The sequence below is a fragment of the Anolis sagrei genome, chromosome Y, assembly GCF_037176765.1.
Source record: "Anolis sagrei isolate rAnoSag1 chromosome Y, rAnoSag1.mat, whole genome shotgun sequence".
NCBI classification, from domain to species: domain Eukaryota; kingdom Metazoa; phylum Chordata; class Lepidosauria; order Squamata; family Dactyloidae; genus Anolis; species Anolis sagrei.
Window position 1 is genome coordinate 445,587 of NC_090035.1, and position 16,657 is coordinate 462,243.

The 16,657-nt window shown below is 44.3% G+C and overlaps 1 protein-coding gene across 2 annotated transcripts in view; it reads left to right on the forward strand.

Moving 5' to 3' along the window:
- LOC137095543 (transformation/transcription domain-associated protein-like) overlaps positions 1-16,657 on the forward strand; it is a 216,632-nt gene that overhangs the window by 25,819 nt on the left and 174,156 nt on the right. For both annotated transcript variants that reach the window (XM_067462324.1, XM_067462325.1), the window contains exons 16-22: positions 2,875-2,972; positions 5,868-6,062; positions 8,777-8,968; positions 14,579-14,744; positions 15,302-15,558; positions 15,917-16,117; positions 16,298-16,449. In XM_067462324.1, coding sequence (XP_067318425.1) covers positions 2,875-2,972; positions 5,868-6,062; positions 8,777-8,968; positions 14,579-14,744; positions 15,302-15,558; positions 15,917-16,117; positions 16,298-16,449 — 1,261 coding nt within the window. The remainder of the gene's footprint in view (positions 1-2,874; positions 2,973-5,867; positions 6,063-8,776; positions 8,969-14,578; positions 14,745-15,301; positions 15,559-15,916; positions 16,118-16,297; positions 16,450-16,657) is intronic.

Consider the following 16,657-nt stretch of genomic DNA (forward strand, 5'->3'; position numbering starts at 1 on the left):
GCATTGACGCTCGCTTCCTCCCATAGGTTTGCAGGTATCACCTGTGTGTCCATGTGGTGGGAACTTTGGGACAGGCATGACCTTTTGGAGACCGCAACCAGAATCTCCAGAACCTTTTAGAGAAACATGGCATTCACAACCATTTGGAAATTGTAACCTTTTGTCAAAGTATGATCTTTGAGCCAAAAAACTCGATTGAGCAAAATCTTCTCTTCAGTGGTGTACAACCACGTGTCCTCGTGCAAGGCAATTTGGCTTTCAGTTGTTAGACTGATAGATAACATAGCTGTCTCTGTTCTGTTAGGAACAGAGACGATGTCAAGGCACAAAAACAGTTTCAGAAGTGATCTTTTCAGTGCCCAAAAACCTCTATTCTCCCATAAAACACTTCTTTCTATATCATGCTCTCAAGAGGCAAAAGTAAAGTAGGCTTGGTTAAAAGTAACATATCTGGTTTACTCAACAACCTTCATGTACCCAGCATACAGGGACATCACTTGTCAATCCAGTTCCAGATAGGATTTGAAGTGGTATCTCTTTGCAGATAATAATAATAATAATAATAATAATAATAATAATAACTTTATTTGTACCCCGCTGCCATCTCCCCAAGGGACTCGGTGTGGCTTACATGAGGCCGAGCCCACAATACAACAACAAAAACAATAGCAACAGTAATACAAAACAATAAAAACTCACAAAAAATAAGCAGTAAACATTAACAATAACACAACAACGTTTAAAAACCTATGGCTGGGCCAAATGTAATAATTAAAATAATGCTGGGCATGACAAGGTAACATATAACGAGGGTAAAAGTTTTGGAGGGAGATGAGATGTGCAGACAATCCTAGATCACGAATAAAGTGCGTTTGGGGACATATTGCTGGGAGTTTCCTTATTCTGGGAAGGCACACTGGAACAACCACGTTTTCAGGCTCCTCCTAAAGACTGCCAGAGTTCATGCCCAGCACTTTCTGATTTTAAATTTGAATTATTATATTTGGCCATAGGTTTTTTAAAGGCTGTATGTTGCGGTATGTTATTGTGACTGCTTATTGTGTTTTTTTCTGTTTTGAGTTTTTTAAATTTAATATTTATTTACTTCGCTTGTATACCGCTCTTCTCAGCTCTTAAAGGGCAACTCGGAGCGGTTAACAACAAATTCCAATATACACAGTAGAAAATCATGAACATTTAAAAGCAAAGTGATTAAACATCAAACAACATTAACAAATCCATCACGTCTCATTAATAAAATCAGAATCCAGTCTCCATATCCATTTTCCGTGTTCCAATAATCAATTCAATTGCACTGCCTAGTTGAATGCCTGTTTTTAACTGTTGTGTATAATATCACAAAGGACGACCACCTCACCCGCCTGATAGGAAACCTGCTACCAAACAGGAGCTTTTTTGTTGAGTTCCAGGGCCAGAGAAGCAGATGGCGGAAACAGAAGAACGGCCTGCCTCAGGGGAGCGTGCTTGCTCCATCCATGTTCAACATCGACACAAATGACCAGCCACTGCCAGAAGGGACAGAGAGCTTCATCTATGCTGATGATCGTGCCATCACCACTCAAGCAGGGAGCTTTGAGATGGTGGAACAGAAGCTCTCCGAAGCTCTAGGTGCTCTTACTGCCTATTACAGGGAAAACCAACTGATCCCTAACCCATCTAAAACACAGACATGTGCCTTTCACCTTAAGAACAGACAAGCATCCCGAGCTCTGAGGATTATGACCTGGGAAGGAATCCCACTGGAGCATTGCAGCACACCCAAATACCTGGGAGTAGTCACTCTGGACCGTGCTCTGACCTACAAGAAGCACTGCTTGAACATTAAGCAAAAAGTGGGCGCTAGAAATAATATCATACAAAAGCTGACTGGCACAACCTGGGGATCACAACCAGACAGAGTGAAGACATCTGCCCTTGCGCTGTGCTACTCTGCTGTGGAGTACACATGCCCAGTGTGGAATACATCTCACCACACTAAAACAGTGGATGTGGCTCTTAATGAGACATGCCGCATTATCACGGGGTGTCTGCGCCCTACACCACTGAAAAAATTACACTGCTTAGCTGGTCTTGCACCACCTGACATCCGCCGGGAAGTAGCCAATAGTGAAAGGCAGAGACATCTCCAGCTCATCCCCTGTTTGGGTATCAGCCAGCACGTCAACGACTTAAACCTAGAAATAGTTTTCTAAGATCTACAGAGACACTCGCTGGAACACCCCAGCAAGCGAGAGTCCAAAAGTGGCAGGCTCAAACCCAGAACTGATACCAAAGGAGAGACTCCCCCCTGGGTACACAGAGGACTGGGCAACGTGGAAGGTGCTGAACCGACTGCGCTCTGGCACCACGAGATGCAGAGCCAACCTCAAGAAATGGGGCCACAAAGTGGAATCCTCGGCATGCGAGTGTGGAGAAGAGCAAATCACTGACCACCTGCTGCAATGCACCCTGAACCCTGCCACATGCACCAGGGAGGACCTTCTTGCAGCAACACCAGAGGCACTCCACGGGGCCAGAGACTGGTCAAAGGACATTTAATCAACTCTCATACTCACAAATTTTGTAATCTGCTTGTTTGCTTTGTTCTGTTAGAAATGTAATATAATTTGACTGGTTGTCCTGACACGACAAATAAAAAAAAATAAAACTGTTTTGTATTGATTATTGTTATTGCTTTTGTTTATTGTATATGCTGTGGGCTCGGCCTCATGTAAGCCACACCGAGTCCCTTGGGAAGATGGTGGCGCGGTACAAATAAAGTTTTATTATTATTATTATTATTATTATTATTATTATTACTTGGGTGGCAACATGTCATTCAGTTTTGGATTTTTTCTCTCTCATGTTTTTCAGAAGCCCAGTTCATTCCCAATAAGCAGCTGCAGCCTAAAGAGACCCAGATCTACATCAAGCTGGTCAAATATGCCATGCAGGCGCTGGATATTTATCAGGTAAATATGTGCCCGGGCTGACGAATAGTCTTGCGTATTCCAGTCATTTTGCAGTGTGTGATTCCCTCCTTTTCAATTCATATTGAAAAGCACAATTTGATGCTTTTATGTCGAACCGCTTCGAGTCTCTTTCGGAATAATAATAATCTATATATATATAAATATATAGATTATTATTATTCTATACTAGAGACAAAGCGGAAGTCCTTTGAATGCCACATCATGAGGAGACAGGAAAGCCTAGAGAAGGGAATGAAGCTGGGGAGAGTGGAAGGCAAAAGGAAGAGGGGCCGACCAAGGGCAAGATGGATGGATGGCATCCTTGAAGTGACTGGACTGACCTTGAAGGAGACCCTGGGGGTGGTGACGGCCGACAGGGAGCTCTGGCGTGGGCTGGTCCATGAGGTCATGAAGAGTCGGAGACGACTGAACGAATCAACAACAACAACAACATATATAGAAATGCTCTGTGCATCATGAGTTCCTTAAAAACAAAAGAACCAATGAACGAAATCACACCAAATTTGGCAACAAAACATCTCACAACACAAGGAGTGACCATCACTCAAAAAAATACGATTTTGTCATTTGGGAGTTGTAGTTGCTGGGATTTATAGTTCACCTACAATCAAAGAGCATTCTGAACCCCCACCAACGATGGAATTGAACCAAATTTGGCACACAGTTCTCCCATGACCAACAGAAAATACTGGAGGTGTTTGGTGGGCATTGACCTTGAGTTTGGGAGTTGTCGTTCACCTACATCCAGAGAGCACGGTGGACTCAAACAATGATGGATCTGGACCAAACTTGGCACGAATTAGAGAGATGGGCCAAAATTAACAAAATGAAGTTCAACAGGGACAAATGCAAGATCCTCCACTTTGGCAGGAAAAACGAAATGCAAAGAGACAGAATGGAGGACGATGAGGCCTGGCTCGAGAGCAGGACGTGGGGAAAAGATCTTGGAGTCCTCGTGGGGAGGAAGGGGAACATGAGCCAGGAATGTGATGTGGCGGCAAAAAAAGCCAATGGGATGTTGGCCTGCATCAAGAGGAGCCTAGGGTCTAGATCTAGGGAAGTCCTGCTCCCCATGCTCTATTCCGCTTGGTTAGACCACTTTACCTGGAATACTGTGTCCAATTCTGGGCACCACAATTCAAGAGAGATATTGACTCTAAGCTGGAATGTGTCCAGAGGAGGGTGACTAAAATGATCAAAGGTCTGGAGAACAAGCCCTATGAGGAGCGGCTTAAGGAGCTGGGCATGTTTCGCCTGAAGATGGGAAAGCTGAAAGGAGATATGATGATAGCCATGTATAAATATGTGAGAGGAAGCCACAGGGAGGTGGAGGGAGCAAGCTTCCTTTCTGCTTCCTTGAAGAGAGACTAGGACGCAATGGAACAATGGCTTCAAACTACAAGAGAGGAGATTCCATTTGAACATGAGGATGAACTTCCTGACTAGGAGAGCCGTTCAGCAGTGGAACTCTCTGCCTTCCCTGGAGGGAGTGTGGTGGAGGCTCCTTCTTTGGAAGCTTTTAAACAGAGGCTGGATGGCCATCTGTCAGGGGTGCTTTGAATGCAATATCCCTGCTTCTTGGGAGAATGGGGTTGGACTGGATGATGGCCCAGGAGGTCTCTTCCCACTCTAGGATTCTATGATTCTATGAATACTCAATATGCCCAAATATGAACACAGATGGACCTTGGGGGAAATAGACCTTGACATTAGGGAGTTGTAGTTACTGGGATGTATAGTTCACCTACAATCAAAGAGCATTCTGAACCCCACCAATGACAGAATTGGGACGAACTTCCCACACAGAACCCCCACGACCAACAGAAAATACTCAAGGCCATCCAGTCCAACCCCCTTCACCAGGGCAAGAAAACGTCATTAAAGTTCTCCTGACAAAGAGCCATCCATCCATAGACATAGATAGATAGATAGATAGATAGATAGATATGATTCACACACACAGATATAATATCATAGATTTGAAAGGGACCCTTAAAGGAGGACTAGGATATGTTTCATGTTCCAGGGTGGGCAAACCAGACCCTCTCCACATCCACACTGACAAAGAAACAGCAAGAAATACTGTTTACCCACAAGCAGAAAGACATGACATAGATTAGAAACCAACACATTCTCATTACTTTATTTTCCAGATCAATAGACTGGGCCACAGCAATGTGTGGCAGGGGACAGCTAGTATATATATATATATATACACAAACACACACAAATATACACATGTACACATACATATATGCTTATGTATTGTTTACTGTATCTGCAGTGCTTTTGTTAGCCACCCCAAGTCCCTTTGGAGAGATGGTGGCGGGGTAGAAATAAAGGTTATTATTTATCCTTATTTAATTGATAGGTAAATAAATTGGGTTTTAAGTCTTTGGAACAATACACAGGCAGGCAGCCTTCTGCATTTGCAGGCTTGGTTTTTTGCAGATCTGGTTATTTGCGGATTTGATTGACATGTTCTTTCTGGGAATCTCTGTGCCCTCCAGGGTGACTCCAATAATAATAATAATAGACTAAAATAATAAAAAACCTTGACTTGAGTATAAGTTGAGGGAGACGTTTTCAGCCCAAAAAAGGACTGAAAAACTAGGCTTATAGTCGAGTATATACCGTAAATGGTTGGTTTAAGATAACCATCTTAATCCAACCATTTACTGTATATACTCGAGTATATACAGTAAATGTATATACACGTCATCAAAGTCCTCCTGACAAAGAGTGTAAGCCTGCCTTCAGCTCACCTTTTGGGAGACACCTGGGGCATCCGTGAAATAGAGTCACAAAGCCCTAGAGATGTTACGGACTAGAAGAGTCAGTGAGTGATTCCTGTTCTATTCCTCCGTGAAAAAGGTTCAAATAGCGGGGAACGGGCAGACGTACATCCGGGTGGCCAATTGCCAGACGGTCCGGATGAAAGAGGAGAAGGAGGTCCTGGAGCACTTTGCGGGCGTCTTCACCATGATGAACCCCTTGACTTTCAAGGAAATCTTCCAGACGACGGTCCCGTACATGGTGGAACGCATCTCCAAGAACTACGCCCTTCAGGTAGTATGTTTGGGGCACTTGACAGCAATGCCAGCGGGTCAGGCTTGATACCAAGCAAAGGCCCATTCTTGGCTCCAAGGACAACAACACAGCCATTATCTCAGTGCTGTGGTCCTCAACCTGTGGGTCCCTCCCCAGGTGTTTTGGCCTACCACTCCCAGAAATCCCATCCAGTTTACCGGCTGTTCGGATTTCTAGGAGTTGAAGGCCAAAACATCTAGGGAGAGACCCACAGTTGAGAACCACTGGTTTGGTGGGAATTGTCCTGTGTTCATTAGCAATTAGGTAACAACAGCTGTAGTCCGTTGTGTGATTTCATTGCAATTCATTCTTAGCACCATTTCAATGGCCAATCCAGTTTGCGTTTGGATATTATGCTGTACAGTGACGCCTTGACTTATGAGTGAACTAACGTAAAAGAGTTTTTGTGATCCGAGCCATCACTCAGTCGAGCTTTGACATGTGAACAGAGATTTGAGGTACAAGCATGAGAGAGAGCTATTGCGCTGAGAGCTATCGTGAAAGAGTGCTGTTGCAAGAGATACAGCTATTGGAAGAGAGAGAGCTATCGCGCGAGAGAGATCATGTAAGAGAGCTATTGTGAGAGAGTGTTGTTGTGAGAAATACAGCTATTGCGCAGAGAGCTATTTCACAAGAGAGCTATCGTGAAAGAGCTATTGTGAGAGGGTGCTGTTGCGAGAGTTACAGCTATTGCAAGAGAGAGAGCTATTACGAAACAGAGCTATCGTGAAAGAGAGCTATTGTGAGAGAGTGCTGTTGCGAGATACAGCTATTGCAAGAGAGAGCTATTTCGCGAGAGAGCTATCGTGAAAGTGCTGTTGCAAGAGATAAGAGAGCTATCGTGAAAGAGAGCTATTGTGAGAGAGCGCTGTTGCGAGAGATACAGCTACTGCAAGAGAGAGAGCTATCCTGAAAGATAGCTATTGTGAAAGAATGCCATTGTGAGAGATACTGCTATTTCAAGAGAGAGAACTATTGCGCGAGAGAGCTATTGTGAAAGAGAGCTATTGTGAGAGTGCTGCTGCAAGAGATACAGCTATTGCAAGAGAGAGAGCTATTTCACAAGAGAGCTATCGTGAAAGAGAGCTATTGTGAGAGTGCTGTTGCAAGTGAGAGCTATTTCAAAAGAGAGCTATTGTGAGAGAGTGCTGTTGTGAGAAATACAGCTATTGCAAGAGAGAGAGCTATTGTGAAAGAGAGCTATTGTGAGAGGGTGCTGTTGCAAGAGATACAGCTATTTCAAGAGAGAGAGCTATTGTGTGAGAGAGCTATTGCGTGCGAGAGCTATCGTGAAAGAGAGCTATTGTGAGAGTGCTGTTGCAAGTGAGAGAGCTATTTCAAAAGAGAGCTATTGTGAGAGTGCTGTTGTAAGAGATACAGCTATTGCAAGAGAGAGAGCTATTGTGTGAGAGAGCTATTGCGTGCGAGCGCTATCGTGAAAGAGCTATGAGAGTGCTGTTGCAAGTGAGAGAGCTATTTCAAGAGAGAGAACTATTGCGCAGGAGAGCTATCATAAAAGAGCTATTGTGGGAGGGTGCTGTTGCGAGAGATACAGCTATTGTAAGAGAGAGAGGTATTGCACAAGAGAGAGCTATCGTGAGAGGGTGCTGTTGCAAGAGATACAGCTATTTCAAGAGAGAGAGCTATTGCGTGAGAGTGGGGCTGGACCAGATTAATAGCAGAGCATTTCACTGGGGAAATTTGATTTGACTGAAGAACAATGAGTTTAAGAGCTTGATCACAAGAATGAATTAAACATGGAAGTCAAGGTATCACTGTACTCTGAATTGTACGAGAGAGAGAAAAAGTAAAATCAAATCAAAATGTACATTGAAATGTAAAATATACTGCTTCCTTGCATGGACTTGCTCTAAAGCAGGAATGGGATAACTTTGTGTGTCCCCCGTGTCCCCCGATATTTCAGACTCCAACTCCCATAATTCTGTTAGGAATTGTGGGAGTTGGAGTCTAAAACACCTGGGGGGAAAAGTTTGCCAATGCCTGCATTAGACCTTCAAATCTAACTTTAAATTGGAAAGAAGGAATCAGTCCTAATGGCTCTGCGACTATTATGCGAGGAACACAAAAACACCAATCTTGCCATCCAAAAAATGGGGCGTGACTATTATGCAATGAAATACAGTTAACCACCCTAAAAACGGGGGCACAACTATTATGTGATGATATGCAGTTCACCACCAGCCCCCAAAATGGAGGTGCGACTATTACGCAGTGAAATACAGTTAACCGCCCCAAAAATGAGGACATGACTATTGTGTGATGAAATGTAGTTAACCTTCTCAAAAAATGGGGCCCCGGCTATTATGTAATGAAAGGCAGTCAACCACCACCCCCAAAATTGGGATGTGACTATTATGCAATGAAATACAGCTGACCACCCTAAAAATGGGGGCACGACTGTTATGTGATGATATGCAGTTAATCAGTTCGTTGACTTGTAACAGCGACTGGCTGTTAGGAATTGTGGGAGTTGAAGTCCAAAACACTTGGAGGGAGGGCCAGAGTTGGTCCTGGCCTGATACAGAACCACAAAGTTGGACAAGACCACAAGGTCCATCCAATCCACAACCTAATCTCTCCCAACAGATGGCCATCCACTGGACTCAGAATCACAGCCCTCTTGGGGACTGCTCCTATGGGTTGAATGCCCTCCTTTCCTTTGTCCCTTCCAGATCGTCGCCAATTCCTTTCTGGCCAACCCAACTACCTCGGCTCTGTTTGCGACCATCCTGGTGGAATACCTTCTGGACCGGTTGCCCGAAATGGGCTCCAACGTGGAGCTGTCCAACCTGTATCTCAAGCTCTTCAAGCTGGTGTTCGGCTCCGTCTCGCTCTTTGCGGCCGAAAACGAGCAGATGCTGAAGGTAAGCCAAGCTCGTTTCTAAGCCAAAGGCAGGTTTGCTCTTAAGTTGAATTGGTGTGGAAGGCGGAAGAGGGGCGTTTCGGAAGTATATCCCAGCCACACACAAACACGCGCAATATAGTGTGCACGCACACAGATACACACACATGTATGCATAAAGGCAAGTCCCCAAGTTACGAACAAGAGAGATTCGGTAGGTTTGTTCTTAAGTTGAATTTGTAAGTAAGTTGGAACAAGAGGATGTTGGGACTCAGCCTGTGCTTGAACCTGTGAATGTGTTTCAGTCTCCTGATGTTTCTGTGTCTGATGGGGGTAATGAGCAGGGAAATCAGTCTCCTGTTGTGTCTGATGTGGGGGATGCTGGGACTGACTCTGAGGTGCAAGATGGAGACACTTTGGTCAACGAGTTTCATGCAGACACTGACAGAGAGGCTTCGGTGCAAAGGGCAGATTCTCATGAGAATGTTCCTGTCAGTGAGCTCTTCAGATTCTACTTTGGAAAACGGTCCGGCACCGGGGAAAGTTAATGAGGAGTCAGATAAGCAGAGTCGGCAGCTGGAGATTAGCCAGAGTCGACAAGAGGCCCAATGTTTACGTAGATCTGAACGAATTCGTCAATTAAAGTCAAAGACTGGGGGAAAACGAAACCAGTTCTTGGGATTTAAGGTTTGCCTTTAGAGAATCTTGTCAGATCAGGCTTAACGTTAAGGGGAAACCTTCACCTCTACCTATACACTGCAGCAGACTGACACTACCAAATGCATACTATCCTGACTGACTTCTAAATTGTACTGACTTGTAAAATGGAGTCTGAGTGCGGATAGTCCCAGATCAGAGTCCCTGAGTTGGACACACAACTAGGTGTTGGGACTCAGCCAGTGATTGAACCTGAGCCTGGGTTTAAACCGGTGAATGTGTTTCAGTCTCCTGATGTTCCTGTGTCTGATGGGGGGAATGAGGAGGGAAATAAGTCCCCTGTTGCTTCTGATGTGGAGGATGCTGGGACTGTCTCTGAGGTGCAAGATGGAGACACTTTGGTCAATGAGTTTCAAGTAGACACTGACAGAGAGGCTTCGGTGCAAAGGGCAGATTCTCATGAGAATCCTTCTGTCAGGCCTTGGGAGAAAGGTTGACTCCCTCCGCCTGTGAGCTCTCCAGATTCTAGTTTGGAAAACAGTCTGACACCTGGTAAAGTTAATGAGGAGTCAGATAAGCAGAGTCGGTGGCTGGAGATTAGCCAGAATCGACAAGAGGCCCAATGTTTACGTAGATCCAAAAGAATTCGTCAATTAAAGTCAATGACTGGGGGAAAACAAAACCAGTTTTTGGGATTTAAGGTTTGCCTTTAGAGAATCTTGTCAGATCAGGCATCGTTTGGAAACCAAGTTCATGTGCCATGGAAGTCTTGTTCAAGGGATCTTGTTTCTGTGGAGTTTTAAAGCCTTTTGGGTTGTCTTTGCATCCTGCTTGATTCCTGTCTGGGTTAATGCTGTCTTGGATTGCCTGTATTTCTTGTGTGGACATTGCTTTGGGTAACTACTGTTTATGGACTCATACTTTTTGGAACCTTCTGATTTTCTTACAAGCATTTATTTCTTCTGGCTATTTACTAAGCTTCAATAAAAGAAGATTTGATTCTTCACTCTTCGTGTGGTGTGTTTTAAGTCAGGGGGCTTCTTCTGGACCTGGAGGGCAGCTGAGTATTTCTTAACAGGCGTGTTTAATCCATTGTTTAATTACTGTTTTTAATATTTTTAATGTATGGTGGATTGTTTTTATGATGTCGGCATCTTATGGTGTTTTTGTGAGGCCGCTCTGAGTCCCCCCTCGGAGGTGAGAAGGGCGGGATAAAAATATAAGTGTAATCCTAGCCAAATATATATTGTAATGTAATGTAATATAAACACACACACACATGTATGCATAAAGGCAAGTTCCTTATTTATTTATTTATCTATTTATTATGTACTAGCTGTACCCACCACGCATTGCTGTGGCCAACCTTCCCTGCCTCTTTCTCTCCTTCTTTGTTTCTCTCCTTCCTTCCCTCCCTTTTTTCTTCCTTCCCTCTTTTTCTTTCCCTTCTTCTTTCTTCCTTCTCTTCCTTCTTCCTCTTCCTTTTCTCGCTTCCTTTGTTCTTTGATTCCATCCTTCCTTTCTTCGTTCCCTCTTTCACTTTTTAATTTCCTTCTCTCCTTCCTTCTCTTATCTTTCTTTCCCTTCTCTTTCTTTCTCTCCCTCCTTCCTTCACTACCCTTCTTTCTTTCCTTCTTTCTCTCCTTCCCTCCTTACTTCCATCTTTCTCTCCTTCTTTGTTTCTCTCCTTCCCTCCCTCTTTTCTTCTCTCTTTTTCTTTCCCTTCTTCTTTCTTCCTTCTCTTCCTTCCTCTTTCTTTTCTCGCTTCCTTTGTTAATTGATTCCATCCTTCCTTGTTTTTATCCTTCCTTCCCTCTTTCTCTCCTTCCTTCCCTCTTTCACTTTTTAATTTCCTTCTCTCCTTCTCTCCTTCCATCCTTCTCTACCTTTCTTTTCCTTCTCTCCCTTTCTCTCCTTCCTTCTCTCCTTCTTTCTTTCTCTCCTTATTTCCCTCTTTTCCTTTCCTTTCTTCTTTCTTCCTTTTCTATCCGTTTCTTTTCTTGCTTCCTTTGTTCTTTGATTCCATCCTTCCTTGTCTCTTTCCTTCCCTCTTTCTCTCTTCGTTCTTTCTCTCCTTCCTTCCCTCTTTCACTTTTTAATTTCCTTCTCTCCTTCCTTCCTTCTCTACCTTTCTTGTCCTTCTCTCCCTCTTTCTCTCCCTCCTTCTCTCTAACCTTCTTTCTTTCCTTCTTTCTCTCCTTCCCTCCTTCTTTCCCTCTTTGTCTCGCTCCTTCTCTCCTTCCTTCACCCTTCTTTCTGTGTATGTGTTTTGTGTGTGTATATGCGTTGTAATTTCTTTTTTGGCTTTTTATGTCCCTCCTGCTGTGTTTTTCAGTGTTTTATGAGTGATGGTCACTTGTTGGCCTGAGAAGTGTCTTGTGTCCAAATTTAGTGTCAATTTGTCCAGTTGTTTTTTGAGTTGTGTTAATCCCACAAACGAACATGACATTTTTATTTATATAGAGAGGTGTGGTGGTGGGAGAGAGCGTGCTTAGGAGTCCTCCAGGAAGGCGTGTGCAAGGCAGGCATCCTTCTCGTGGTGCGTCAAGGTCACTTTCATTTTACACAAACGGCAAATCCAATTTAAATGGCGTGATAGACTACCGTCGGTCGGGGACTCCGTGGCTGTTAAATTATTTGATTCTCAGGGACGGACGGCGCAGCCTTCAGTCGACAATTTAATTTTGAGCGATGGGAGCTCTTTGCAGCATTTGCGGTGCAAGGTTGAGGGCCTTTGGGAGTGAGTGAAACCCCGAATTACGGCAGAGTCTCCCCCTGGGATGAGTCCCCTGCCCCGCTCTCTTTGGCATCGCCCGCTCAAGGCTTTTTGATTTCCCCCGCCTTGTTTTTAGGAGGACGCTTTAATCCAAACGTCAGCGTTCTAAGGACAGTGATGTATTTGAGGGCTGTGTTCTCTCCCTCTACTGAGACTCCATTGTCAGAAATAAAGAATGAAAGGAAAAGCAAACGCTGGCAATAAATAGGCCTGCTTTAGGAAATGGAGCAATTTGGATTTGCAGTTGTTCGACTGATAATCTAGTTGTCTCTGAGCTGTTAGGAACAGAGATTAGGCCAATGCGTAAAAACAGCAGTTCTCCAGTACCAAAAAACATCTCTCCCATAAAACATCTTGTTTCTATATCATGTTCTCAAGGGGCAAAAATAAAGTAGACTTTGTTAAAAATAATGTATTTGGTTTACTCTCAACCTTCATGTATCCAGCATACAGGTGCATAACTTGCCAATCCAGTTACAGATAGGTTTGAAGTGGTTTCTCTGTGTGGACAACTCAGGGCATCGTTTTTATATTCAACAGCAACTTGAGTTTGCTCTTAACAGTCCAAAGCCTCGTGGCGTCTGTGCTCTACAGGAGTCTGAAGTCTAAAATGGAGTCTGAGCTCTGAGCAGTTCAGATCCCGTTTTGGTACACAGGGAAAGCAGGCATGTTTTGGTACGTAGGGAAATCGTTTTTATATTCAACAGTAACTTGAGTTTGCTCTTAACCATCCAAAGTCTCATGGCCTCTGTGCTCTAAAGGAGTCTGCAGTCTAAAATGGAGTCTGAGCTCTGAGCAGTCTCAGATCCTGTTTTGATACACAGGGAAATCGTTTTTATATTCAACAGCAACTTGAGTTTGCTCTTAACCGTCCAAAGTCTCATGACGTCTGTGCTCTATAGGCATCAGTAGTCTAAAATCGAGTCTGAGCTCTGAGCAGTCCCAGATCCTGTTTTGGTACACAGGGAAAGCAGGCCTGTTTTGGTATGCAGGGAAATCATTTTTATATTCAAAAGCAACTTGAATTTGCTCTTAACAGTCCAAAGTATAATGGTGTCTGTGTTCTAAAGGAGTCAGAAGTCTATAATGGAGTCTGAGCTCTGAGCAGTCCCAGGTACACAGGGAAAGCAGGCATGTTTTGGTACGCAGGGAAACTGTTTTTATATTCAACAGCAACTTGAGTTTGCTCTTAACTGTCCAAAGTCTCATGATGTCTGTGCTCTATAGGCGTCAGAAGTCTAAAACTTTGGTATACAGGGAAAGCAGGCCTGTTTTGGTATGCAGGGAAATCATTTTTATATTCAACAGCAAATTGAGTTTGCTTTTAACAGTCCAAAGTCTCGTGGCGTCTGTGCTCTAAAGGAGTCAGACGTCTAAAATAGAGTCTGAGCTCTGAGAGTCCCAGGTCCTGTTTTGGTACACAGGGAAAGCAGGTCTGTTTTGGTACGCAGGGAAATTGTTTTTATATTCAACAGCAACTTGAATTTGCTCTTAATAGTCCAAAGTCTCGTGGCATCTGTGCTCTGAACAAGTCTGGAGTCTGGAGTCTGAGCTCTGATCTCTGAGCTCTGAGCAGTCCCAGATCCTGTTTCGGTCCGCAGAGAAAGCTGCGTACCAAAACATGCTTATACAACACAATAAGCAAACCGAATCATATATAAACAAATTACTAGTGGAGACTTGAAGAAGGTTGCTATTTCCAACACAAAGCAGATTGTCTGGATTTTAGATGGATGGTGTAGATAGGGCCTGAATCCTTGCCAGCAATTCAGGAAACAGGCAGAATAATGCATTGGAGAAAAATATAGGTATGCATTTATTTACTGTATTTCTATTTGATGTAATTTTTCTGTTATTTTGTGTCTAACTTTGCTGTATTATTTTTGGGCTTAGCCTCACGTTAGCTGCCCTGAGTCCCCTTTGAGGATATGGTGGTGGGGTATAAATAAAGATTATTATTATTATTATTATCATCATCATCATCATCATCATCATCATCACAACAAGATGAGTCCACAGCAGATACTCTGCTGGCTGTTGAATTGGATCACATGTTGGACACATTATTATTATTATTATTATTATTATTATCTGTCTATCTCAACCCCGAAGGTGACTCAGAGCGGCTTCCAAATCGGCAATAATTGAGTGCCACATTAACGTAAGAAACGCCCTCTTTTTGTGTCTCAATTCCCCCAGCCGCACTTGCACAAGATAGTGAACAGCTCCATGGAGCTGGCCCAGACGGCCAAGGAGCCCTACAACTACTTCCTGCTGCTCCGGGCGCTCTTCCGGTCCATTGGCGGAGGGAGCCATGACCTCCTCTACCAGGAATTCCTGCCCTTGCTGCCCAACTTGCTCCAAGGTAAGGCTCCAAGGAGAGCGAGAACCAGGGGGGTGTCAGCAGGGAATCAAAGCATTCTTGGAGGAAACCAGCCCAGTCTCTGGTGAAGGACTTTCAAAAAAGGACTCTCTCCATAAGGAGTATGTTTATAGATTAGCCCATGTGTCAAGTGTTTGTCTTTAGATATTGGGATGTTTGAAAAGCATGTTTAAAATGACTGTGTTCGTAAGTGGTTTGGATAATAATAATAATAATAATAATAACAACAATAATAATGTATTGCTAGCTTGTAATACTTTTGGTATTGTTTGGAGCTGACCTGTTGCTTCGGTTGTGATTGTAATGATCAGCCCCCCTCCCCTTATGTCGATGACTGGCTTAAAACTTGTAAATAAACAAGATGCAAGTGGGAAGCCTATGATATGACGAATATGATATGAGGCTGGATGGCCATCTGTCAGGGGTGATTTGAATGCAATATTCCTGCTTCTTGGCAGAATAGGGTTGGACTGGATGGCCCATGAGGTCTCTTCCAACTCTTTGATTCTATGATTCTATGAATGTCTGTCGTCTTGCAGGTCTGAACATGCTTCAGAGCGGCCTGCACAAGCAGCACATGAAGGACCTGTTTGTGGAGCTTTGCCTCACCGTGCCGGTCCGGCTGAGCTCCCTCCTGCCTTACTTGCCCATGCTGATGGATCCTTTGGTCTCGGCCTTGAACGGCTCCCAGACGCTGGTCAGCCAAGGCCTGCGGACCCTCGAGTTGTGTGTGGACAACCTCCAGCCGGACTTCCTGTATGACCACATCCAGCCCGTGCGTGCAGAGCTCATGCAGGTAGGAATGACTCAGCGGCTGGAAACTGTCAGTGGAGTGTCGATGATCTCAACACACACCAGCCAGGAGATTCCAAAACATTTCTCTCTGGACCCTCTGAATAATAAATAACCTTGACTCGAGTATAAGCCGGGGGAGACTTTTTCAGCCCCCCAAAAAGGACTAAAAAACTAGGGTTGTACTCGAGTATATACAGTAAATACCTCAAATAAAAATAAATAAATAAATAAATAAAACGAGCACTTTAAAGACTTTATTCTCCTGCCCTGCATCAGATTTGGTTTCGAAGTAGCTTACGATATTTTTAAAACCTCTGTATGGGACAAACCTAAAGTGCGTGCCAACCTTCTTCTCCCAGGCCTTGTGGCGGACGCTGCGCAATCCTGCCGAAACCATCTCCCACGTCGCCTACCGCGTGCTGGGCAAGTTCGGCGGCAGCAACCGGAAGATGCTGAAGGAGTCGCAGAAGCTGCAGTACGTGGTGACGGAGATCCAAGGGCCCAGCATCACCGCCGAGTTCTCCGACTGCAAGGCCTCCATCCAGCTGCCCATGGAGAAGGTAAGAGCCTGCGTTCTCATTCGGCCGTTGCAAACTCTCATCCACCCTCAAATCTTAACCTTTTAAGGCAACCTAAGCTTCCACATCTTGACTACACTTCCGGCTGACTAACAACCCAAATAGTCTGACACTTTGGTGTGTTACTGAAGCCAATGCCTTCCTCCTTTTCTTGTTTCGTAGGCCATTGAGACGGCCTTGGACTGCCTGAAGAGCGCCAACACAGAGCCGTATTACCGGAGGCAGGCGTGGGAGGTCATCAAGTGCTTCTTGGTGGCCATGATGAGCCTGGACGACAACAAGCACGCCCTGTATCAGCTTCTGGCCCATCCCAAGTAAGTCCGTCTCCCTTTACCTGTGCGGTCTCTTTCTACCTTGGCTTCTTCCTTCAAGGGGACCCAGAATCAAAAAGTTGGTCAACAGGTCAATTAAAAAAATGAGAAAAACAACATCCCCATAATTACATCCCTATAATCATCCCCACTGGTTTAAGCTGGATCAAAACACATCACACCACTGTCAATCCTATCTCACCAATGGAAT